Raw genomic sequence first — 25332 nt, 5'->3', positions numbered from 1 at the left:
TCAGTCTGCGTGAGAGGTCATTCTGACAGGAGCTACAGGTGCAGAAATGTTACTGGCATTCTGCAGGCTGTGCTGGGTACAGAAGCAAGACTTGACTATTAGGATTTATTGCAGAAGGCTCAGCAGCTGACAGTATTGTAATGTTCAATGTATATTTGTGATCTATTCAAAACCAACTTTATCAGTGTTGCAAAAATGAAGCAGAGCAACTTGGACATGGTAGAAGAATCCTTTATTAATGTGTGTAAATATATTGGCCTCTTGGTTTTACAAATCCTTGGTAATTCCTAAGGTTTTGATCAGAAACAGCCACCAGATATTCAGATGAGGGAACAAAGGACACTTTGAGTACAGTGGTACCTCGGGTTAAATACTTAATCGTTCCGGAGGTCCATACTTAACCTGAAACTGTTCTTAACCTGAAGCACCACTTTAGCTAATGGGGCCTCCTGCTGCTGCTGCGCCGCCAGAGCACGATTTCTGTTCTCATCCTGAAGCAAAGTTCTTAACCCAAGGTACTATTTCTGGGTTAGTGGAGTCTGTAACCTGAAGCGTATGTAACCCGAGGTACCACTGTAGTTATGTTGATCGTTGTGACAGTAACAATGTATTGTAGGGGCCAGTGCTTTTTTTTCTTTAAAAAATGTTTAGGGGGTACTTTCATTTTCCTACTCATATTGAAATACTGCCCCTCGATGAGGCCAAACTTAGATTCACAAAATGTTTAGGGGTATGTGTACCCTGTCCCCCCCCCCAGAAAAAAGCACTGGTAGGGGCCTATGGGAATTGTAATTGAGTGATATCTGGAAGGCCAAAGGTTCCACACACCTAAACTGGTTGTAATTCTGTTCTCCTGAACTGAGTAGCAAAACACCCATTGGCTGCATTTCCATGTCATGGAAAGCCACCTACACTGTGGCTTACCATACATGAGCTGAACCTGTTTCACTCTTTGCATTCACACTGTTGAGAAACAAACAGTGAACTCTGGCATTGCGTTTTATCCGGACTAGGTATTGGGGTTTGTTTCTCTCCAAGCAAATACAAGATTTGTTATTGGCTTACCAGTTGTGGTTTATTTGAATGAAACAAATCATAATCTCTGATTTGGAAGTAATACTAAGTAAAGGATCATGATTTTTACAATGTGTAGGAGTGAAGGAAGTCTGATCAGTTCATGTAAAAAAGACACTATTTTTGATCTACTGTTATGTGTTGATACAGCCATTGATTTTAACGAATATCTTTGATTAACACTGAGGTAAGTTGAATTTCCATGCTATATTTGTTCTTTTTGGTTTTTGCTGAAACCCTTAGCTATTTTGTTTTTTCTTACATCCAGATTCTGAATTTGTCTTTCCTAGAAATTACACACAAGTCTCCAGTTCCTTGTTCAAAGAAGTCCTAATATGTAGATATCCTCCATTTCTAACATGTTGGTTAAGAAAACATAACAATACTAACACAGTTTCATTTTGTTTGACCCACTTAGGTTTTAGCTGGTTTGTACAACCCTGGAGATGGTCATATTGACCCTTACTCACTCACCATGGCTTTGGCTGCAGGGGCCAGGAAATATGGTGCTCAGATAAATTATCCAGTCCAAGTAACTGACCTAAAATCTAGAGCAGATGGAACATGGGAAGTTGAAACTCCACAAGGAATAATTCATGCAAACAGAGTTGTGAATACAGCTGGTAAGAAATGAAATATATTTGCATGTCTTTGGAAAATTTAATACCCTAACTAGGCCAGATGAAGTAGCTCACACTAAACACAGATTGAGCACAAATGCTCTAATGAATGCCATGCAGAACGCAAGTGATATATGCTTTGCATTAGCTATTTGATGACCTCCTGGAAGATAATTTGGCATGAAGCAGTGATTCCCCCCCAAAAAAATAATAATAATAATTTTAATAGTTCCTAGAATAGCATGCTTCATTGCTTAATGATAGGATAATGTACATTCCATGTTATTAGCATTCTGGTTTTAAAAAATGCCGTTATGTAAGTCTGTGAATCTTCCTTCCATGTATATTAGTTTAGGACCAGGATATGAGAACAGGACTCCTGCATGTAGATTGACCTTTGACTTTGAAAACTGAGGAAATAGCCACACTATTAGGCAATTCCAGTCCAAAATGTCTCCATGAATTGTGGAAACACTTGCTTGGCATTATATTATGTTTACACATTATAAACACTTAGAAGATTAAAATGGGTTGCGTGTCCGTGTTTCCTGGAAATAGCTTTTGCCTTTTTATTGAGTTAAGATACTGTTAGACACCACCCCAATCTCCACAGCAGTGCAAGATTCTAGGGGTGCAGGCGCATACTCAGGGTTTGTTTCCTTTGGAAAAGAGACATAGTGGAGATCGTGGTGTCTTTATGATATATAGTTTATTTACACATATATACAAATTGAGCCTAGGATGGAGGGGTAGACACAGCATTACACTCCAAGAGGGTCTTGCTTCTCTTATAGGCACAGTCTTGGGTTCAAGAAGGCATCAGATATTTTGTATGTTGCCCTGCAGCTTACCATTCTCTCCCTGTCACGTAACTCTTAACTTTGCACTAGGCAGCTGCCTAGATTGATTCAGCTTACTGACTGAAAAACCATTTCCCCCAGAGCACACCAGGGCAAACTGCAATCCTGAAATTCTACTACTGGCCTTTGTCCTTCTACCTAATTCTGAGCTCAGAGAGAGGTTCTCCCTTTTCCAGCTGGCACAGAATCTCTGCTTTATTAATCACCCATCTCCCTGCCCCATTTGTTTGCTTAAAGAGTTGGCCATTATTAGGCTGACCTGGACATGGAAAGCTGAGCCCAGCACTTACTAAATCCAGGCACCCTCAAATTCTAGCACCCCAAACCAACAGCAGTACATTCGGCTCCTAAATGTAATGCAGTTGCTGTCATTTAGAAAATGACTTATTTTTGTGTGAGTAAAGGAGTATTTAATTTGGTATCTATAATAACGGAACCATTTGGCTCTAATGTATTAATGTTTATAATTATAGCATAAATACCACAAGTAAAAAGGGCTCTGATGAGTACACTGGAACATGGGAAGCTGCCTTATTCTGAATCACATCAGTGATCCTGCTAGCTCAGTGTCGTCAGTTTTGAGTAATAGGCTGCAACATTACAGCAGATGGTCATAGGCTGAGACTGTCCAGGGTTTCAAACAGGGTTTATTTCCCTGCCCTCCCTGGGGATGCCAGAAATTAGACCTCAAATCTTTTCCAAGCAAACCATTTACCCTACCACTTTTCACAGTTCCATACCATCAGTACACCCCATTTATTCAGTGCTGAGGAATAACCTACAACAGTAAAATGAATGGCACAGGAACCCATTCTTGCAGGCACTGCATGTGACTTGGACCTTTGACATCCATGCCACGGTTTCCTCACTGCTATTTCATATATCTTCTTACATACTCAGTAATTAGCAATGTTTTACTATTGAGATGTGAAGTTGTGACATCTCTTCAGGCTCTTTCATTTCTTTTTAACTTATTAAACCAAAGGCATACTTGTCAAGTTACAATGTTCAACCAAAGGGAACATTTAGAGCTGGCATTGATTAATGTCCTGGGTCAGGGTAGGTAAACAGCTATGATGTTCCTAATACTCTAGCAGCCAATCTTCTTCCTTCCTTCCATACCCTCCTCTCCAAAAGAAAATAATAATTTACTGTGAGCTTTCATTCCTGTTATATTGCTAAGTTTATATTGCCAACTCAAAACATAGCTGGGTTCATTAGACAGCCGCTTACCTTTCAACCCCTTTCTCATCCAGTTGCTCAATTCAGATGGTACATTTCACATTTTCCAAAGCGTGGTCTGGATATTTCACTGAATTATTTTATTGTGTTCTGTCTTGTTGTCTCATTTGCTCACCCCTTCACTGCTTTTTTTACATACCCTCCTCCATTTCCTAGCTTTTTGCTGTTATTTGCAACAATGTTTGACTCAGTAACCCATGGTTAGTGCTCATCTCCAAACAGTTTGCAAACCCCCTTTGGAATATGGTTTAAAATTATGGTTTGGGGGCAATTTGTACAGCATGACAAACTATTAGTAGAGAACATTAGGAAAGACCAGCACCCCATATCAGAGAAGGAGATATAAGGGTACAAGCCCTGCTTATGCTCCCAGCTTCCAAATCACTGTTTGGAAATTAATCCGTATAATGTCTGCTGTTTTTATATTTGAGCTTATTTTCAGTTAAATGAGAAATTACTCTCTCTCTCTCTCTCTCTCTCTCTCTCTCTCTCTCTGTGTGTGTGTGTGTGTATCCCAAATCTGTTACACAAATCCTGCCTAGATCCCACAGCCACTTCTTATTGCCACTCTTGCCTGTGGTGTTGGTGCATGGATAGGAACAACCTCAGTGTTTTGTGAGTGTTCTAGGGATTGTGGCTCATTAACTACTTGATAACTTATTTCTTGTTTGACCTACGCAGTGTCCTTATTTAATGTTAAGTTATAAAGTGGGACAGAGGGTTTTAGCCAACAGGCTTTTGCCTCATTACCAGCTTCCCCTCCATTCCTCCTCCATGTTTCACTTTGTCTTTTTGCTCAGCATATACTTCATGAAACTCTTAATCTTAGGGTTCTGGGTTCAAGCCCTACATTGGGCAAAAGATTCCTGCGTTGCAGGGGGCTGGACTAGATGGCCCTCATGGTCCCTTCCAACTCTACAATTCTATGTGTCTATGATTCATGGCCAAGACTAAATTGGCTGTTATCAGCAGCAGACATTTATTCTGCTATTTTAATCACAGCAGAAATCTGAGGCAAACCTCAGCTGCAAACAACTGTATTCATGATTAAGCTTGAGAAATAGGAGCATTAATAGAAATGGGTGGAGTTGAATGCAAAAAGCTGGACTTAAATTTTTTTAGAGACAGCCCCCTAAGAGGTGGCCTGTGGTGTTATCTTATTCTCAGCACTGTCCAATACTGTCTATAGAAACTCTGGGTGCTATTAGTAGTTAGCTGGAACAGTGGTAGTTTAGAACTAGAAAAAAAAGGTTAGTAGAATAAAGTAGGAGAAGTGAAAACTATCAAAGCCGTGGTGCCCATAGATGATGCCTTGTTCGCCTCCTCCAACACAGAAATAAATTTTCTCTCCACAGGCAACCTCTGCCATCCTGAAGCAACATTCCCACCAAATGTAGGCATTCTGTTTGTTTTTCCTGTTTGGAAAACATGATGATCTTTGGCATAAGGAGGAGTCCTCCAATGAGTTGTCCCTTTGTCAAAGACAACAACCCAAACTGTTCCACACTATTGAATCATCTCCTTGTTTAAGTAATATTCTGCTTTTATTATTAAAACTCCTCTTCCAAGGTTCATAAATAGTTACATACACAAAAACTTGACATCGTTCCCATATGAGGAAGTTGCAGCTTGGTTGCAGAGAGAGACAGCAATGAAATTTGGTTCCCCTCCCAAAAAGCTTCCTAGCATTAAGCTCAGGTGGACTGCAGAAGGGCAAGGTTTAGAAATGTGAGACATCTGGGATGAGCAGGAGAGCCATTTCTGTATTATAAGCAGCAGAGAAAATCAAGGAGGGGAGAGAAGAGAAGGGATTACACAAGAGAGAGAGGTAATGAAGAGGAACCATAGTAGCAAAAATTTCAGAGGTCAAGGAAAATGCTAGGAATGGTTAACTGGTTTGCAGGACACAGACAGAGAGAAACTATCCTCAACCTTTCCCTTTGCTGAGTAGGGACTCCTAGGTTTAACAGCTGAGATCAGCAGTGGTTCAAAGCCATATCTTTTGATGTAAGAGGGGATTCAGAATACACACATCAACAAGATTGTTCCTTTAGTTTCCAAGTACTTCGTTCTAATATTTGCATTTCTGTCCTTTGTGTTTTCTAGGTTTCTGGGCTCGTGAAATAGGGAAAATGATTGGATTGCCCCATCCACTCATACCAGTTCATCACCAGTACATTGTTACTGCAACTATTCCTGAAGTGAAAGCCCTTAAAAAGGAATTTCCTGTGATTCGTGACCTAGAAGGTTCATATTATCTAAGACAAGAAAGGGATGGGATTTTATTTGGCCCATATGAAAGTCCAGAAAAAATGAAACTACAGGAATCCTGGGTAAAAAATGGAGTCCCGCCAGGTAATTTTGCTTGAAAAATAATCTCAGGCTTTAGCTGCAGTTATATGATTGTCATAATCCTAGAGTAGAGGCAGAGTTCTCTGGCAAATGCAGGCTCAGAGAGGAGATGGATCCTCTCCCTGGTTTGATGCATGTGTGTTCATGGGCAGCAGACCCCCCCCCCATGGTACACCCCCCAGGAGCCGCCTCTGCCACCAGATTCTGGTGGCTTGTCCATAGACTCCTTAGGGATCAAGAGAGCCCTGAGGAGAGTTTCCCCACAACTGGAAACCATATTCCCCAATGGCTGCAGCAGGAGGCACCTTTAACAGGTCAAGAGGCATCACTTAGTGGGTGAAGCCTCTAGTCAATAACTACTTAAAGGTAAAGGTAAAGGGGACCCCTGACCATTAGGTCCAGTCGTGGCCGACTCTGGGGTTGCAGCGTTCATCTTGCTTTATGGCCAAGGGAGCCGGTGTACAGCTTCCAGGTCATGTGGCCAGCATGACTAAGCCGCTTCTGGCGAACCAGAGCAGCGCACAGAAACGCCGTTTACCTTCCCGCCGGAGTGGTACCTATTTATCTACTTGCACTTTGACGTGCTTTCGAACTGCTAGGTTGGCAGGAGCAGGGACCGATCAATGGGAGCTCACCCTGTTGCGGGGATTCGAACTGCCGACCTTCTGATCGGCAAGTCCTAGGCTCTGTGGTTTAACCCACAGTGCCACCCACGTCCCCAATAACTCCCTAGCTCTGCTATAAAACTTAATCAGTTGCTCTAGGTCCTGGCTGAGACAATTGAGATATTTGGATTCAGCTATGGGAGCACCATCCATGGGCCTGAACCCACACCTTTGAGTCTTTCTAAGCTACTTTTGCTGCTCGAAACTTCCAACCTCCCATTGCTTGGGCCATCACGCCTCCTCAGTGGTGGGGATCCTCATGGATCACAATCATGGGATAATAGCCCAGTTCTGCTAATTAGTTCTATCCTTTGTGTGGATCACAGTGGTACTATTTTTGTCATTGTGCTGATGGTTGCAGCCAGATACAGTTACTGATACAGGGACAAAACTTTATACCAATGCTATGAATGAAACTTTAGTGGCACTGGTGAAGTGTGGAAGGCCATGGCTGCAAATTGCATGTCTGCATCTGGGTCTTTTGTTGTAAATAGCATGGAGATCATGAACATAGCTGTGTTTTCCCCAGATGAAGAAAGTAGCATTTGGTGGACTGGGGGCAGGAGGGGAATGGATGTCTGATGAACTCCACATAGGCATGTCTTTGCATCAGTAAAATAGATAAAAAGAATTGTGTTAAATAAATGCCAAATATTTCTTGTATTGTTTGATGCGATGGGAGGTAGAAATTAGTTTATTTTCAGATGCAAGATACAGCTAGGTGTATTGTTATTTTTGCAAGATACGGGTGGCGCTGCGGGTTAAACCACAGAGCCTAGGACTTGCCGATCAGAAGGTCAGCGGTTTGAATCCCCGTGATGGGGTGAGCTCCCGTTGCTTGGTCCCTGCTCCTGCCAACCTAGCAGTTCGAAAGCACATCAAAGCGCAAATAGATAAATAGGTACCACTCCAGCAGGAAGGTAAGCGGCGTTTCCGTGCGTTGCTCTGGTTTGCCAGAAGTGGCTTAGTCATGATGGCCACATGACCCGGAAGCTGTACGTCGGCTCCCTCGGCCAATAAAGCGAGATGAGTCGGCCACGACTGGACCTAATGGTCAGGGGTCCCTTTACCTTTACTTTATAGCTACAAAGTTTAGGTTTCAATGATGCAAATTATCAAGCTCACCACTTGTTAGAATTAATTGAATTTATGTTTTGCAAAGATATTCGGTGACTGGAATCTGTGAGTGACTATTATATATATGTATGTTACACATGCATATTTGTAAAGACAAAGAGCCTTTCTGGCATCATTAACTTGTTCTCAGATTTCCTATATAAGCCTGTCTTTCACTTTGTGCTCTTCAAGGCAGCAGATGGGGATTCTCAACATACAACTCCTATCCTGCAACATTTGTGTGTATCCTGAAAAAATAAGCGCTTTGTGTAACTAAAGAGCTTTTGGAATTGGAAAATAACAAATGCATGACTCAAAACTTTTTTTTCTAGGATTTGGGAAGGAGCTTTTTGAGTCTGATTTGGACCGAATAATGGATCATGTTGAGGCTGCTATGGAAATGGTCCCAATCCTAAAGCAAGCAGACATTATCAATGTAGTTGCAGGCCCTATAACATATTCTCCAGATATCTTGCCTATGGTGGGGCCACATCAGGGTGTTCGAAATTATTGGGTGGCTATTGGTTTTGGGTGAGTAAATTGATCTATTGTTAGGAGAAACCTTGTAAATGTTAAATTTATACTTATACGTCTGTCTTCACTGGGTCCTGGATGGTATCTACATGAGTTCTTAAAGAAGTGGCCTCTGTAACACCATTTTGTTAAAAGGATTTTGTGGGTGGGGGTGATCTCCAATAAGTTTGTCCTGTTAGCTTAAAGTCTGTTGTCAAGCATAAGTACAAGTTTGAGTGAAGAAGAATCAGCATAGCTTCTGCGAATGTACGTCTTGTCTCATTTTATAATTCTTTAAGAGTGTTAGCAAACATGAAGATAGGGGTGAATCTGGTTGACATTCTTGGACTTTCAAAAAGCTTCTAACAAGTCCATGGCCAAAGACTAGAGGGTGAATGTATCACAGCTTTTGAATTGCAGAAAGGAATGTGAAATGCATCCTGGTACAAAGAAAATTTGTCTAAGAAATTTAAGTGGCCCAACTTCCAGTGGGCTTAAATTTGTGGCATTTAAATTTGTGGTAAGTGTTGGTGGTATTAGTTATTCTTCCTAGGCAGTCTGATCTTGCTTAACATATTATTTCATCATGACATAAAAGCCAAGGTTATCATGCTGTTACAGAGAAAACAGAGCAACAACACAAATTTAATTCCAGCCAAATGTAGCTGGAACTCAGATGTTTGTTCTGTTGCTGTAATCACTTAATCTTTAATTCAAAGCCTAACTGGGCTTTGCCCAGCCATGTCACTGAACTGGCCCAGGGCAGGTTACAAAAGATCTCAGGTATAATTTAGCTTGAAATCATAAAATAACACAAAGCAAACAAATGATATAATTAACAAATGAGCACACTGTCCCATCTTAAATTCCAGGCTGCATAAGTGCTCCAGATTTTTAACAAGTCTAACTTTCCAGTAATGAGAAAGCACCCCCCCCCAAAGAAAAGGTCATAGAGAAGATAATAAGAAGTGAGTTTATAGTCCTCAAAGGTTGTACTGAAATGTTATGTGAAATAAGCTCGTGGGGGAACTGCCCATCTCTTCTTCTTTCCCCAGATACGGCATCATCCATGCTGGTGGCATAGGAAAGTATCTCAGTGACTGGATACTCAGTGGGGAGCCTCCTTTTGATCTAATAGAATTAGATCCAAATAGGTATGGAAAGTGGACCACTCCAGAATTCACGGCAGCAAAAGCAAGAGAATCTTATGGATTTAACAATATTGGTAAGGTGTAATTTTCCCCATAGAAAAATAAATAAATTAGCAATTGAGTAGAGAATTCTTGTGCTGGTTTTCTTCACCTTCCCCCCACCCCCAGACTAATAGAGAGCAGGGCTTTGCCTTGTACAGTGGTACCTTGGTTTACGAACTTAATCCGTTCTGGAAGTTCGTTCTTAAACCAAAGCATTCCTTAAACCAAGGTGTGCTTTCCCATAGCAGCAGGGGACTCAATTTACAAATGGAACACACTTAACAGGAAGCGGAACATGTTCTGCTTCCAAGGCAAAGTTCACAAACCAAAACACCTACTTCTGGGTTTGCAGCATTTTTAATCCAAGTTGTTCATAAACTAAGCTGTTCTTAAACCAAGGTACCACTGTAGTTTGCTGGGACATTGCCAGGCATGGAGAGTCCTCCTCTCCCTTTGGTAACTTCACAGACAAGAATTAATGAGCAGTTTATATTTTATAGTCATTTTAATTCAGTCATCTGGTTGCAAAAATCCACATCTGTCAGGAGTGTGTGCAGGAGCCAGGCCTGTGACCGGTAGGGCTTCGCAGGACTGGGGCTTTCCTAAGTTTGTTCTGAAGAGCCAAGGCGTGGCTGCACAGGTGAGGCGAATTGGTAACTCACAGCACCTGGTGGCAAGAGCCGGGAAGGGATATAAGGTCAGCATTTCCCTTTGGCTCTTTGCCACAGCAACACACTTCCTGCTTTGCTGCATTTGGCTTGTTGACTTCTTGCTTCCTGATCCTCGGACCCTTGGCTTCTTGACTCCTGGTTTCCTGACCCTTAGACCCTTGGCTTCCGGACTCCTGTTCCTGCTCCCACCCCGCTGTCTTGCCCCCGGTCCCGATGTCCTCCACCAGGACTTCGACCACCCGTAAACCAGACCGTGACAACATCTCTCCATAAGGAGAGCAGTTGTCTACTCTCAGTCTTCCCCTTTCTGTCCCCAGCAACATCCTGGGAGCCAACAGAAAGTTCCTCCTCCTCTCTGCATTCTTTGTTCTCTAATACGGATGGACCTCCTAGTTTTTTTGGGGGGGAGGAACCCCCACACTCTCTAATGTCGTCTCTGCTGGCTGTTCCCTCCCTTCTGTTTCTCTTTCCATTATTTTGTAACTAGGCAACTCCTGTCGAAACTGCTCAGTATCTGTGTCTCTCTGCTTCTGAAACCACTGGAAACAGGGGGGTGGGGGGTTGAATCCCCCCATCTCTGCCTGAGAATGCATTCCTCACTCCGCTGATTCAGACCATTCTCTGACATCCAGTTTACACTGTACTGCTTACCTTGCTTATTTTATTTCCATCATTATGATATTTCACAGCCTGCAAAGTTCTTCAAAAGCATTATTTGTAGCTGCATGAAAAATACTGTGTACATGTGCAATAAGTGATTCATTGTCATATGTTTTACCATGTTGATTTTGTTTGTTTGTTTTGCAGTTGGCTATCCTAAAGAAGAAAGATTTGCCGGGAGACCCACAGCAAGAGTCAGTGGGCTTTATGAAGTCCTTAAGTCGGAATGCTCCATGGGATTCCATGCAGGATGGGAGCAGCCTCATTGGTTCTACAAACCTGGGGATGAGATTGGATACAAGTAAATGAAAAATATTTATTGATTGTTCTTTTGTGCCAAATTAATAGCATTAGCAATATTATGTTCAGGGTTGTTAAAATAAAGAAAGGATTGTGAACCGTAGTCTGAAACATAGTATCACTGTTCAGTTGGTCAAATGCACATTAAGAGGAAGTGGTATCATTCATTCATTCATTTAATAAAATTTATGCACTACATTATTGTAAAAAAACTTCGAAGCAGTTTAATTGGTAGCAGTTACAATAAAGAAAGAGGAATATTTTCATGGTTTTACAACACCAAGTGCATGGCCAGTGGGTAGGGATGACATGAAAACCCCTCCTGGTGGTGCAGCAATAAAACTGCTAGTGCATTTGCAAAGCTAAGCAGGGTTCAGTATGGTTTCAAATTGGATGGGGGTTGGACTAGATGACCCTCAGGTTCCCTGTCAATTCATACATAGGCTATTTGAGCAGTATGCAGTATACATAGGCTATGAGAGCAGTATGCATATTCACTGAGGCCACCTAGAGAGGGACAGCACCTGGAAGAGTATGAAGAAGAGCAGAAGCCACTGTTCCGCTGCTGCTGCTTTGCACAGCAGTTTTGGTAACCCTGCCATGTAAAACAGCAGCGGGGCAGGAGGTTCCTTTCCTCCTCAATGCCGTCTCTTTTCAGGTGCTGCCCGAGGCAGCTGCCTCATCCCACCTCATTCATGGGCTGGTCCTGCAGATGGTTCATATGTTGGTTTAGGTGTGCAGTTGGTGGCTTACAGAAAGCATAGTCCCCACTACACTTCCATTGTTAAATTTGTATGAGTATAGGCATATTGCAGATATATAAACATCCATGTATATGTAATGGGTGTGGTTTGCTGCCGTGATCCCACTCAATGGCTCTTATTAGATTTCACCCTTAATCTTCAAAACATACTATAAGAACTTGTGATAATCTCCAGCTGATAATGAAATGCAAAACAAATAAATGACAACATTAAAGATTAATTCACGGGAGCTATTGAGGGTTTTTTTTGGGGGGGTAACTTCAGGTGAAAAAGTTACCAATCTAAAATAGTTCTTCCTTCCACATATGCTTAACCCTTTTGTATAAGAAACGGAAACAGCAGAAAGTCTCCTACAGTTTTACTGGGGAGGTATGTTGGGACTCCAAGTGACCTTAAGGGTCTGTCCATGATGACCGAAGTTTCTACGTTATGCTTACTCTTGTACTGTATTGCATTTATATTCTGCACTTCTATACCTGCATCTGTGGAGTTCCTAGTTTTTGTCTATAGAATGCAATAATTAATAAATTTTAATGTAAAACATCCACTCAATGGAGTTGAGCAGCATTGGTAATTAAATTAAGCATTAACCTAAAGTTACAGTTAGGGAAACTATTGATAAACTTGCCAAAATAAGGTATGCCTATGATTTTTCAGTTTCATTCCCCTTCCCTACTTGTCCAAAGGGGTTGGTAGATGAAAGGAAAGTGAGAGGGCTACTTACAGTTAAGTTGAAAATTACTAGGTCCTTTTCTTAAAAAATGCACTTATTATTTTTCTAGGCCAAGTTTTCGACGTACAAACTGGTTTGAACCTGTGGGCCGTGAATATAAGCAGGTGATGGAAAAAGTGGGTGTGATTGATCTCACTCCATTTGGCAAGATTAGCATCAAAGGCAGTGATTCTGCTAAATTTTTGGACCGTCTGATTGCAAATGTGATCCCAAAGGTAAATGGAAATGTAACAGCAATATAGGTCTAAGATTATTTTTAATATATGCTTAAAATAAATTTATATTCATATGAAGTCCCAATTGTACTGAGCCTAAGAGTGGTAAGGAAGTAGGATTACATCTACCTCCACCTTCCTGTGTGCACTTGGCCTGATCTGGATCAATCTCATACCCATACTATAGACATGATGTTAGACTGGAGTCTGTACATTTCACATATGCCCACCTTGTGGAAGCTGCATGCCTCAAAATTTAGTTGCGCAAAGATTGCAGGAATTGTAGCTAAACAAATTAGATGCTATGCACCTAAGCCTTATTTAAACATTACCCCAAATTTGTGAATGTGAATCTGTTCCAAATCAGGTGGACAAATGTCGGGATGAATGAGGAATTCTGTTAACTAAATTTTCTCCCTATCCTTATGTTAACAGGTGAACCTATTTAATATGTACTTACCAAAGCAATGCATAAACTGAAATTCAGCTATGCCTACATAGTTCTCCATACTTTGCAGTACAGTTCTCCAGCCAAGTCATGTACACAAAAACATATATACTGGAGTAAGTGAGCATACAAATACATACTGTATTAGTGAAAATAATATATATAATGCATTATATTAGGGGAAATTGCTTACAAAAATGTATATATTAGGAGAAATTTGCACTAAAATTCTGCTGAATTTTCAAATTGCAAACTGACGTGGAAATGTGACAAACTGAAAAACAGAAAAACGAGAAACTGAGAGAAACAAAAACTGACATTCCCCCATCCTTGTGTGAAGCAAAACCAAAACTGAGGCCTCCAGGAATCCCATAGAAATCAGTGGTGCTTAAGCATGCCTAAGTCTGTGTTGGATTGCAGCCTGTGTATTCTAGGAAGAGCTCAATTTCCTTATACTGTATAATGTCTGCTGTACTGTATTATAATTTCTTCTTCTTTTATTATTCAGATAGGTTTCACAAATATAAGTCATATGTTAACCCCAAGAGGCAGAGTCTATGCGGAGCTCACAGTCTCTCATCTAAAGCCAGGGGAATTTTTGTTAATTACTGGTTCTGGGTCAGAGCTTCATGACTTGAGGTCAGTGTACATTGTAACTACTGAAGTTTAAAAAGCCATTTGTGATGATGGAAATAGGGAAGGAGCTGCAGTTCAGGAAAGTCGCAAGAGCCAGAGCACATAGGAACAGATTAAGTTGCCTTGGACTGAGCCAGACTATTGGTCCATCTAGCTCACTAATGTCTACACTGAGTAGCATTGTTTCAGGCAGGGAGACTTTTCCATCCCTACCTTGACATGCCAGAGATTGAGCCTGGGACAGATGCTTCACCATTGAGCTCTGGCCTTTATGCATCCTGGGATCTTCTGAATCAGAGATAACATTGTAAATAGCTCAGAGTACATCGTAAAAATACTGAGATTACGAATCTTCTCTCCAGAAGTTGCTGGTATAAATCAAAAGTATTGTTCACCTCTCTCTGAGAGTGCTCAGCCTATTTATCCTGGTAAAACAAAGGCTTCAGCAGACTATGATTGCACACTGCAAATAGTGTAGAGGACATATACTAGCAAGGCGGGTATTTATTTGGGTAGAAATGACTAATGGTCCCAACTAATTTCTGTTGGTGGCTCCTTGATAAAAAACTAAATGGAGCTCAAAAAGAGGTTTATAAATATTTGTAGTGATAAATGTTGTGATAGCCTCAGAAAAGCTGTGGGAATTGGTTGCATTGGTGGATGATATTATTATTCAGTTGGGTATCTCATGCATTAAAAAATATATATATCTGGAATCTGAATATGGGACAGTAGGGAGTGGGGTGAGCTTGTCTCAGAGGTACAAGAGACGTTCTTCATGACTTGGGTTTACCTGATAGTCATAGTTATCAACCTAGCTATTTTATGCATTTTAATGTTTGGATTAATAAAATGTTGCCTTTTATTTTCAGATGGATTGAAGAGGAGGCATCTAGAGGACAATTTAACGTTGAGATCAGAAATGTCACAGAAGAAATTGGAGTATTGGGTGTAGCTGGTCCATATGCACGAAAAGTCCTCCAGAAGCTGACAACAGAGGATCTCAGTGATGCAGCATTTAGTTTTCTACAATCCAGACATTTAAACATTGCGGGTATTCCTGTTACTGCAATTAGAATCTCCTATACAGGTAAGGCGGGAGGGGGAGGGATTATTGTTGTTATAAGCAAAACAGCTGGTTTCTATACAAGGCAGCAGTGCTTGCAAGTAATACCACTATTACTTGCAGTGATGGGTCATTTAATGTTTATTTTCATGTTATGCCTTTAAATAAGCACGGCCATAATTTAATTCTAGACTTGATTAAGATGTCATCCTTTGGTTTGTAATAGGTGAACTGGGTTGGGAGTTGTACCACAGGCGAGAAGATTCTGCACCTTTATACTCTGCTATCATGGAAGCAGGCCGTGAAGAAGGAATTGACAACTTTGGAACATATGTGATGAATACATTAAGGCTAGAAAAGGCTTTTCGGGCATGGGGAGCAGAGGTTTGAATATAATCCTTTCTTTCGTGTTATTTGTGTATTGGTCACAGGTAAATCATATTTAACTATTCTGCTTCTTCAAGGCCTGATAAGAGTAAAATAAGAAACAGCTACTATTATGATTTACACCTTCTATTTTTCATGGGGGCAAACAGTATTCTCAATTACATTTGTGGCACCAAAGCCTCCTTTTTAATTCACCGATGTTTCTTTTTCCTCTATATTAAAAAGTCTGTTCAATTAAGAGATCACAGTAGTATGTTTGGGTGGAATTCTTACTTAGAGCATGCTAATTAAACTCTGAGCCGTTTCAGTCTAAAGTGTTTTCAGCTCCTAAGGGGCTTTGAAATTGTGCCCAGATCCTTACACCCATTTTAGCAGGTTACTTTGAAAAGAGCTAAGGGTTTGTCTTCAGAGAAAACAGCATGCACTGTGGAGTCAATGAGACCTACATTTAGGTAGATGTATCCAGGATACAAACCTTTATTCTGAAGCATTTATAATTCCTTCCTCTGCTGTATGAGGAATTTATAAGAACCTTCTCATTTATCTCAAGGCATTTCTGTTCCAGCAGTCAAAATGTGCACTGATTGCAATTTTGCCTTTGTATGACACACTTTAGATATATATCCTATCATCACAGAGAATATGAATACTAGCTATCCTGTTTGTCCCAATCCTTCTCATAAAATGTTGGATATTATGAAATTCCTTCCATTTTAGAGGAGGCTGAGCTCACACCTTCCACGGATTTAAACAAAATAAAACTCAACAAATGTTTTTTAAATGTTATTGATAAAGTTGGAGGTAATATACCCTTGCTGGTGCTTCCCCCTTAATACATGAGCACTTGTATGGTGGATGTGTGTTGCAGAGGATGAACAGGAAAAGCAAAGAAAGAACCATGTGACATGTTCCTGTTCAGTATTCTGCTTGCTTAAGCATGCCTCTCTTCTGGTTCCTCCATTCAGTTCCCATTCCTACCTAGTCAGGATTCCACATCAACTGAGGTTGCTCATGCCACATTGGACTGCTTGCTTATTGATTGATTGATTGATTGATTGATTGATTGATTGTTCCACTTGCACTTCAGGGTATTTTCCTAAAGATGTTTTGCATTTTCTGAATTGGTATAAGCCAGCTTCTTATTTCCCTAATATTTCTCGGCAAAAAGATGCCGAGGTAGCTCCTTCAAAATGCTACGACCGTAATTCAGTAGGTAATGATGCATGTGTATATAATTCTCTCCTTCTTTGGAGGTTTTTATGCAGAGGTTGGATGACCATCTGTCTTGGATGCTTTAGTTGAGATTCCTACATTGCAGGGGGTTGGACTAGATGACTCTTGCTGTCCCTTTCTGGGTCTGCAATTGTATGATTCTACATGCAAAAAAACTGCTGTGGATATGGAATTCTCTGGTTTCACCTGGAGAGCAGAGATAATCAACATGGCGCACTCCAGATGTTGAGATTACAACTCTCACCAGCATGGCCTATGGTCAGGAGTGATTGAAGTTGTAATATAACCCATATCTGGAGGGCACCACTGACTACACCTGGTTTAGAGAGCATGCCAATGCAATTGTCTCACTTTAACAATCCCATAGAATTCCACCATACTGTCTTACCTGTTGAAAATGAGAAGAACAACTGAGGCATCAGTTAGCTGTTCACTGTGGGATGGGGGATAGTGAGGTAGATTTGCAAGTAAATGATTATTGCATCTTCCTTGGTTAGTTCTCAGTGGAGTAAAGGCTTTTTTTGCAGGATGTCTCATTTCTTATTGTCTTCTTAACTGTAGATATTGAAGAAATATATACTTGCATTTTTTTATTGGAGATACAAATGTCACTAAGAATTACAATCCTTTAACAAAAGAGATGTTACTTGTTGTTCATAAAGAAATAAATGGAAAACAGTATGAGAAAGTGAAAAGACGTGAAGGAAATATGCCATCTAGTGATTAAATCTCTCATTGCATATTTTTTTAACAGATGAATTGTGATACCAATCCTCTGGAAGCCGGACTGAAATATTTTATAAAATTAAATAAGGTAGGTCTGAAACATTTTCCGAGATATATATTTATGAAATTATTCCTGGGTTTGCAAGTATTATATATAAACTCTTCAAAACAGATATTGATAAATTTCTGCAGCACTGTTCCATGTTGTATGCTGGAGGAATGGTTTCAAATAATGTTGCTTTGATAGGTAGATTGGTCCCACTAATTAACTCCATCTGCCAAAGAATGTGAGAATCAGAACTAGTTCCTTGTGCATCTCTTTATCTGAAATGAATTTTGCTCTGGTGTAGAATTTTGGATGCTGGTTGATTCATTTCTTTAATTTCTACTGCAAAACCATTTATATTTCCTACAATCCAACTGGACAGCTGTAAGTGTGGTGGCAAATTCAGTATGTGAGATTTTACAGATGGTCTGGGTCTGGTCAGTGCTTGGGACAACATGGGGACCCTATGTATATCACCCTTAGTTCATTTAAAAAGAGGGGAATATAAAGTATAATAAATGTCCAGCTGCTGATATTTATCTCCAGCATTTAGAGAAATAAATTTACTGCAAAATACAGAGAGCCTTTTGAAAGCATGAATGGAGGCAAGAAGTTTACACAAGCCTAAACTATTCACCTGCTTCAATGGAAGAAATAAATTTGCAGATAAAGTCTTAATTGTGACTCCTTAAAAAAAGCATATACATGGGTGGAACAGTTCAGGATAGGAAGTCTGTCAAATATTAGTTGCCTCTAGGGGCAAAAGACTTTTCTGTGTTTACATGTCGAGGGAATTTAATTTGGAAGGCTGTCCTGGAATTATTCAGGAATGGCCAATGAAGAATAATTAATTTCAAAATATTGCACAGGCCTGGCTCTTGTGTGCTGTAAGGTGATGGCTAAAGCAGATTGCAGCAGATGTTGCTGCTCTCTTACTCAGTTGAGTAGCTTTGTGTATATAATTTGGATCCATTCCAGGATTCATAAGAGATTTACCCAATAAATTGTGCCATTAAAAGGTGTTCGCATGTCTTATTGACAGATTGAATTATAATATTTTAGTTCCAAGGGACCCAAACATCATTGTCCTTAATTAACTCCTTTTATTTTTCTGACTGGATAAGAAAACAAACTCACAATTTGGGTGTTTCTATCTACACTCTACACATCTGCACACTTCGCTTAAAAATAATAGCAATTGCTACTGAGAACGTTTCCTATAAACGAATACAGCGTATAAGAGAATATACCAAGGGTTACATCGTAGAAGGCACCTGCTGTAACAATTTGTCACAAATACTTAGATGAAATCTCTTCAGGTATGATATAGAATGAAAGCAAATGACAGACTAATACTCCTACTAAGCAGCTCCACTTCCTTGCCTCAGAGGATCAGAATGCGCTCTGTTACACAGTAGGTAGAGGCCAAAGATCAGTACCAAGGAAGTACAAGGATGAGGGAAGGAAATGCCACCTGAAAAGAATCATGGCACCATAGGGATACTATCTTTCTTTTCCTGATACCACACTTGAATGAAAGTTTAATTGAGCAAATCTTTTGTAAGTCACTTTGAAAGCTTCTCAGCTCTATAAAGCAGGCTAGAAATAGTTTAAATACAATTTTAAAAAAGAATTTGGGAATCAGAACCTTTTATACAATTTGCTCATAAAAGAAACCTTAGACATAAATGGAAGGACAGTACTTTGATTGGAGTCTTCGTATTCTGCCATATATGCTCACACTAGAAAGTCAGGCTGGTTTTATTGCTATTCCATTTTGACAATAGGCATTTTTGGGACTTTAAAACACCACAAAACCTTGGAATGCACTTTCCTAGCCAATTAAGCCTTATGTGAAGAATTGCAACAGTGCAACTGTATCCCATGCTTGTTTACTCAGAAGGGAGTCTCACTGACTTTAAATGTTTGTGGGATTGTAACCTTAGTCTTCATTACTTTTTTTTGGTCAAAGTATAAATTATTTTGAGGCTTTTCATATCTTTGATTTTTAAAAGTGCAGCAGTTATTACAGGTAAGCAACCATATACAGCAGTTTTGCTGCAGCAGCAGTAGTAGTAGTTGTGAGAGATATTTTCAATTCTATCACTGCTTTGGTGTTGCTGGTTTTCAGAAAAAAACAGCCTAATGGCTGAATGTAGACAAAGAAAATCCAGGAAACAACTTAATTTTGATGGAGGTCTGCTGACTGAGGTGGTCATGGTAATGTAGGGGTAAAAGTGGCTATGTCAGAATTCCACATCTATGGAATGGCTGAGGGAGGTCTGCCTTGCCCATGGGGTTTTGTGCCTAATATAGAAGTATGGGTGTGTTGCTGTTTTGATTAAGGAATCAAAATGTCAGTAACTAGACCTGCTAAAAAGTGGGTTGTTATTTTTAGAGGACCACTTCCTTGATCAGAAAATTCATTTTCACTGATGGAAGTTATATGAAGATTAATTACATCAGTCTCTGTGTTTCTGACATTAATATTTATCAACTGGCATTTTTCTGATGTTTTCATTTTTAAAAAAAATCTGATTGGAGCAACTTGGTCAGAGTCAGCCCTTGGCTATTGGGGATTGGTATACATAGAGTGGGCAAGGCTTTCCAGCCATGGTGAAAGCCAAGGATGCAGTGACTTTTTGAGACAATTTGGATGCTTTTGTGGTGCATATTATGAAGAATTTCAAGGAAACTTGCAGCAGGGTTGGTATTGTGCTTGACTGCTGCAAAGACCCATCAATCAAAAACCTTATGGTAAAGTGTCAAATTGGGAAAGGAAGGAAATAAGGGTTGACATTAGCAGCAGGGACAGCATATTGCCTGTGCAATGGAGAACATTAATCAAATCCAAGGAAAACAAGGCCTCACTTGTTCTGTTCCTAAAAAGAGAACTGCTGCAGCAGGCATAACGTAGTGACACAGACAAGCAGTGGTGATCATGATGGTTATGATGCTTCATCAGTTGGAAGAAACACAGACCACCTCAACTCCACTCATATGATTGTGCATCTGTCTGAGGCAGGGTCAGGAGGACATAACAGAGTCACTGTCACAAGGAGCAATAGAGATGCTGTATTGCTACTGATAGCCTTCTAACCTCATCTCAACAGTGAGCTATGGATGTAAGCAGTCATGTCAAATTATATGAATTATATGTTGCCAAGCACAAAGTGGAATGCCATGATTAAGGAAGAGATGGACAGCTGGGCTTTCATGCCACCTTGAGGCATGATACCACAAGCTAGCTTCCAAGACTGGAAGACCTGTTAAAAGTCTCCATCTCCTGTCTCATACATACCTGATGTCCACCTGATTTGAAGTGTCTTACACACCTGATGTATGAACCTACCAGGAAGACACATTTAATTCATATTCTGTTCATTTGCTCCATTCAGAAAGGGAAAGAAGTGCAATGCTACCAACAGAAGAAGCACTTATTCAGCAAATTGTTGAGCCCACCACCAAGCCTTAATTTTATAAAATGCTATTGTGGCAAACTCAGTTTTCCAAGCCCCACAGAAAGTGGTTGACACATTGAGCAAAGTATGCCGTCTCTACATTTAGCTGAGTGATTGGACATTACAACCTGTGGGTGTACAAGTGGACATCAGTTTGCTTATGTGCATTATTTGTGAAAGTGAACTGGAAATCAGAATGCAAGTGTGTGGATTGGTGCCAAAATCCATACAGTTACAACCATGACAGTGATTTATGTGTGTATTGAAGGTGTCTTGGTATTTTGAAATGTTATATTGTTTACTTAAGGATTAGATTTTAGTCCAAAAAAATATTTCAGCCAAAATAGGTTGTTTATATTATTTGTTGCTTTTGGCTCCATTACTGTTTAGGTAGCCTTTTAGGGCATAGAGCAGAGGTGTGGAGTTTTATCAGTTTGAGGGTCACATTTTCTCGTGGGAAGCATACCAGGAAGGGACCACAGGCCAGGGCTCAGAGTTGCCAGAATCAAAAGGATATGTAGGCCCCATTCTAGCCATACAAAAGTCAGAGAGGGGTGTCATACTAGCCAACTTTTCAAGCACCAAACTAGAATGTGTGTCTTCTGGGATGTAGTCCTAGGTGAGTCACATGATCCGCACCTCACCCTTGCCCTGAAAAAGTGTTTTTTTCAGGGTGAGAGTGCAGCACTAGAGCATGGCACCCAAAATGGTCGTTGAGATCTTATGCAAAAAAACTGGGATGTCCTGTTTTTCCAGGGCACTTAGGAGGTATGGTGTGTGTGTGCGCGTATGTGCGTGAACCTACACACAAGTAAGCAAGAGACCTTTATCCCACAAAGAGTATTTATAATGGCCACAACTCTTGTGGGGTACAGCTTAAGAGACAAGTGGTCCTATTTTTGACAACTCATGACTTGCAATGATGTTTGCCTCAGCCCAGGCTGCTGAGTCTTCAGAAGTCAGGAAGCAGCTACAGGTGACTACTGTGTTTAAGTGGCTACTGCCCTGCCACCATTAGGGCACAATTCTGTCGCCACCCTTGAGATGGAATAGCTTGTGCCTGCAGGAGCCCACTGCAACTCCTTCACTTTTAAGGATCCTACCTGAGCACCCTTTGATAGATATGTCAAAGTTGTGAAAACAGAAAACAACAAACCTCCCATGCAGGGGCAACAAGAATATATACTTCACAGGGTTGCAAAAACTCTATGATCAGTTCTGCCAGTACTGGGCCCAGGTAAGTTTTCTTCCTAATCCCATCAACCAGCAGCTAACACTGGGTCCAGAGAAATCTTGCACTAATTTACTTCAACTTATGTTACATAATCTCCTGCCAACCTAGCAGTTCGAAAGCACGTCGAAGTGCAAGTAGATAAATAGGTACCGCTCTGGTGGGAAGGTAAACGGCGTTTCCGTGTGCTGCTCTGGTTCTCCAGAAGTAGCTTAGTCATGCTGGCCACATGACCCGGAAGCTGTACGCCGGCTCCCTCAGCCAATAAAGCGAGATGAGCGCCGCAACCCCAGAGTCGGCCACGACTGGACCTAATGGTCAGGGGTCCCTTTACCTTTACCTATGTTACATAATGTTATAGCAAAGAGAGTATGTAGGGATGGGCAGGCTAGGAAAACACTAGCTGGATCCTCAAGAGGGAGATTGCTCGCCCTTTAAAAAAATCATTTCAGTTGAATCTGAGAAAGATGGCTAGGAGGAGTTCTATCACAAGTTGCATATGTGGCATGTTTTCTGTGACACCTCCCCTCCAGCATATGGGCATAAGGAAAGGCTCCCTGTGCAACTGGAAAGCCAGCCTTTATCATACATGAGCTTTATTGAAAGTAATGGGAGTTGAGCACAAGTACTCTTCTAGTACTGTTTGTCCCTTGTGCAAGAGAAGCTCCTGCAGGATTGCAATTTTGTACAGTACTTGTTTCTTTGCTCCACTTTTATTGCCCTTTGTTGAATTCATGCATGAAGAGTCTCTCCACTGATACTGCACATGTGGACTGAACTATAGCACACTAACACATTTTCCTTCTGGAAATAACATGACATATGAATCATTTCCCTATGCTGCGATATTAGTTCCTCATGCATGATTTTAAAGTGAATGAAGGAGGTTGGGGTGAACATTATTTTAGTTTAAGTTGTATAGTTTCATTTGCTATAGTCAGTGCTTTTTTCTGAGGGTACGCAGGGGTACGCATACCCCTAAACATTTTGTGAATCTTTGTACCTTTGTCCATTTACTGTATTTATTTTTCCGGATTTGAACTATAAAATGGTTATTTATTGAGTCAAAATGAGAGTACCCATAAAAAAAATTTTTAGAAAAAGCACTGGCTACAGTGGTAAAAACTATTACAAAACAATTTTTGGAACATTATCCTACCATACAGTATAGCAAAAATCCAGAACCTCCACAGTGGAATGTGCAAACATAAAGAAATTCAGTAAAAGAAATACATAGAGAAAGTATATTAATTAAAGCTATGATTCTCCTTTACTGTCAATAGGAAAGGAAATATCCTAAAAGCTCTTTTTTCGTATTGTAATATAAACATGCTTCTTTGTCTTCACTAAACAACTATTTCAGAAAAAATACAGCACATAAACTAAAATGATTTCCTGATCATTGATTTAGCTGTTGTATAATATCTAGTAAATGTGGTTTGAACCATTCTTTTCTTTCTTAGAACTAAATACAACACAGATGAAATTTTCTTTCACAAATTAATTTGTGAGGGTATTTTTTTTTTAAAGGCTAAAGCAAATCAGAATTACTCTAGCTGTTGCCCTGTTTATATATTCACAGGAGTTAACTACCTTCCATGCAATTAATCTAGAAGTGACCCATTAAAGCAATTCACATCTGTTACCAGGTCATACTCAAGGCTCCAATTATGACTGCTGCATTAACCTTCATGCAAACTGTGTTTTCCATTTATAAATGATGGATTTATGGGAGTCAAGTGAATAATGTTGAAGAGTAAGCGTGGGGGAGCTTGGAAGTATTCAAATGCATGGGCTTCTTTTAAGGACAGTTTCACTAGAACATGGAGAAGCAATGCACAGAACTACTGGCTGCAGATAAGAAATGCCAAGAGCCAACAAATGTAAATTGTCAGATTCACATCTATGATTTCCGCCCCGTCCCCCCTTTCCATTGTATCTCCTGGAAATAACTGGAGTCAACCAAAAGCAATAGCGCACTCAATTTATATCATCTGGTGTACTATGGATTACTGCTTTTAATTGGCAAAGCCTGATTGCCATTTTCTATAAGGGTATTGTCTGCACTGCTATCTCTCTGGTGGCTCGTGTTTTGGTTTGCCCTTCATTGTCTCTCATCTTCTCTCTACCTCTATTAATACATTCATGGTATATGGAGAGGACAGCAAAGGAAAAGGAGACACTAAGGACAAGAAATAAATTGTGCCTGTTCAAGCAGCATGCTGCCCATGCCTGCTCACAAGTGTGAGTAGGAGAAGTGGCACATGGATTGCAATAGCATAGTGTTCTGGTTTAATTGCTAGCAAATTAATTGGCAAGTAGAAGGGCAACATGTGTTTAAAACATGGATAAGGAAACTTTCTAGCCTGGCAGACCAGATTGTTATTTCCTCCACTGCTTGTGGACCAAGTATGACAGGCCAACAGATCCTATTTTGCCCCAAAAGGCAAAGACTCTCAAAACACTATTTGTGCAGTGCTTTGAGCCGTGCTTCTGAAGATTTGACAAATCAGCTGATTGCCAGATCTTCAGAAACCCCTTTTAGAACGTTATTTTCTGCAGCCTTGGGACTTTGCAGGTACCTGCAAACAACTGTTTTGGCTGAGCCCCACCCTTACCTGACCCACACCTGTAAAGTGGCCTTACAAGCCAAATGAGAAACCTGGCTGGCTAATTAGGTCTGCAGACCAGAGGGCCCCCCCCCTGCATATTGTTTTCTGGGCTTGAGGGACGTTGCAGGAAAGTTCAGTACTGACTTGCTTGAGAGAGGTGGAGTCAGGCCACTTAGGATTGTCCCAGCCACATCAACTGTCTGCAGCATTTTTCAGGAAAACCTGCGTACATATCCTGAGCCACTCTGTGTGCGGTTTTGCTGCATGCCAAAAAACACATACTCTGTTTCCTTTTCTTATATTGAAACTGGGCAATGGCAATAACAGCAGTAGAAGCATATTTTGAACTAAGATTAAGAAGGCTTCCCACATTCCTCCCATGTTCTCTTTTGCCCTGTCACAACTACAAGTAATAGCATGCCAGGTTGCAAGGAATTGCAGGCAAAATTCTCCCCCACTCCATGTGCCCAGCACTGGGGTGCTGGCAAGAAGAGAAGGAAGATTTATG

At 40.6% G+C, this 25332-nt stretch overlaps 1 protein-coding gene across 2 annotated transcripts in view; it reads left to right on the top strand.

Annotated features, from left to right (window-relative positions):
* Positions 1-25332, top strand: part of DMGDH (dimethylglycine dehydrogenase) — a 44671-nt gene that overhangs the window by 9217 nt on the left and 10122 nt on the right. For both annotated transcript variants that reach the window (XM_081212745.1, XM_081212744.1), the window contains exons 5-14: positions 1493-1697; positions 5903-6151; positions 8262-8460; positions 9498-9667; positions 11114-11267; positions 12813-12978; positions 13935-14065; positions 14935-15152; positions 15355-15512; positions 17503-17562. In XM_081212745.1, coding sequence (XP_081068871.1) covers positions 1493-1697; positions 5903-6151; positions 8262-8460; positions 9498-9667; positions 11114-11267; positions 12813-12978; positions 13935-14065; positions 14935-15152; positions 15355-15512; positions 17503-17562 — 1710 coding nt within the window. The remainder of the gene's footprint in view (positions 1-1492; positions 1698-5902; positions 6152-8261; positions 8461-9497; positions 9668-11113; positions 11268-12812; positions 12979-13934; positions 14066-14934; positions 15153-15354; positions 15513-17502; positions 17563-25332) is intronic.

Source organism: Podarcis bocagei (assembly GCF_964188305.1).
Source record: "Podarcis bocagei genome assembly, chromosome: 11".
NCBI classification, from domain to species: Eukaryota; Metazoa; Chordata; class Lepidosauria; order Squamata; family Lacertidae; genus Podarcis; species Podarcis bocagei.
Note: the sequence above shows the minus strand (reverse complement) of the source record. Positions and strands in the feature narration are given on the sequence as shown.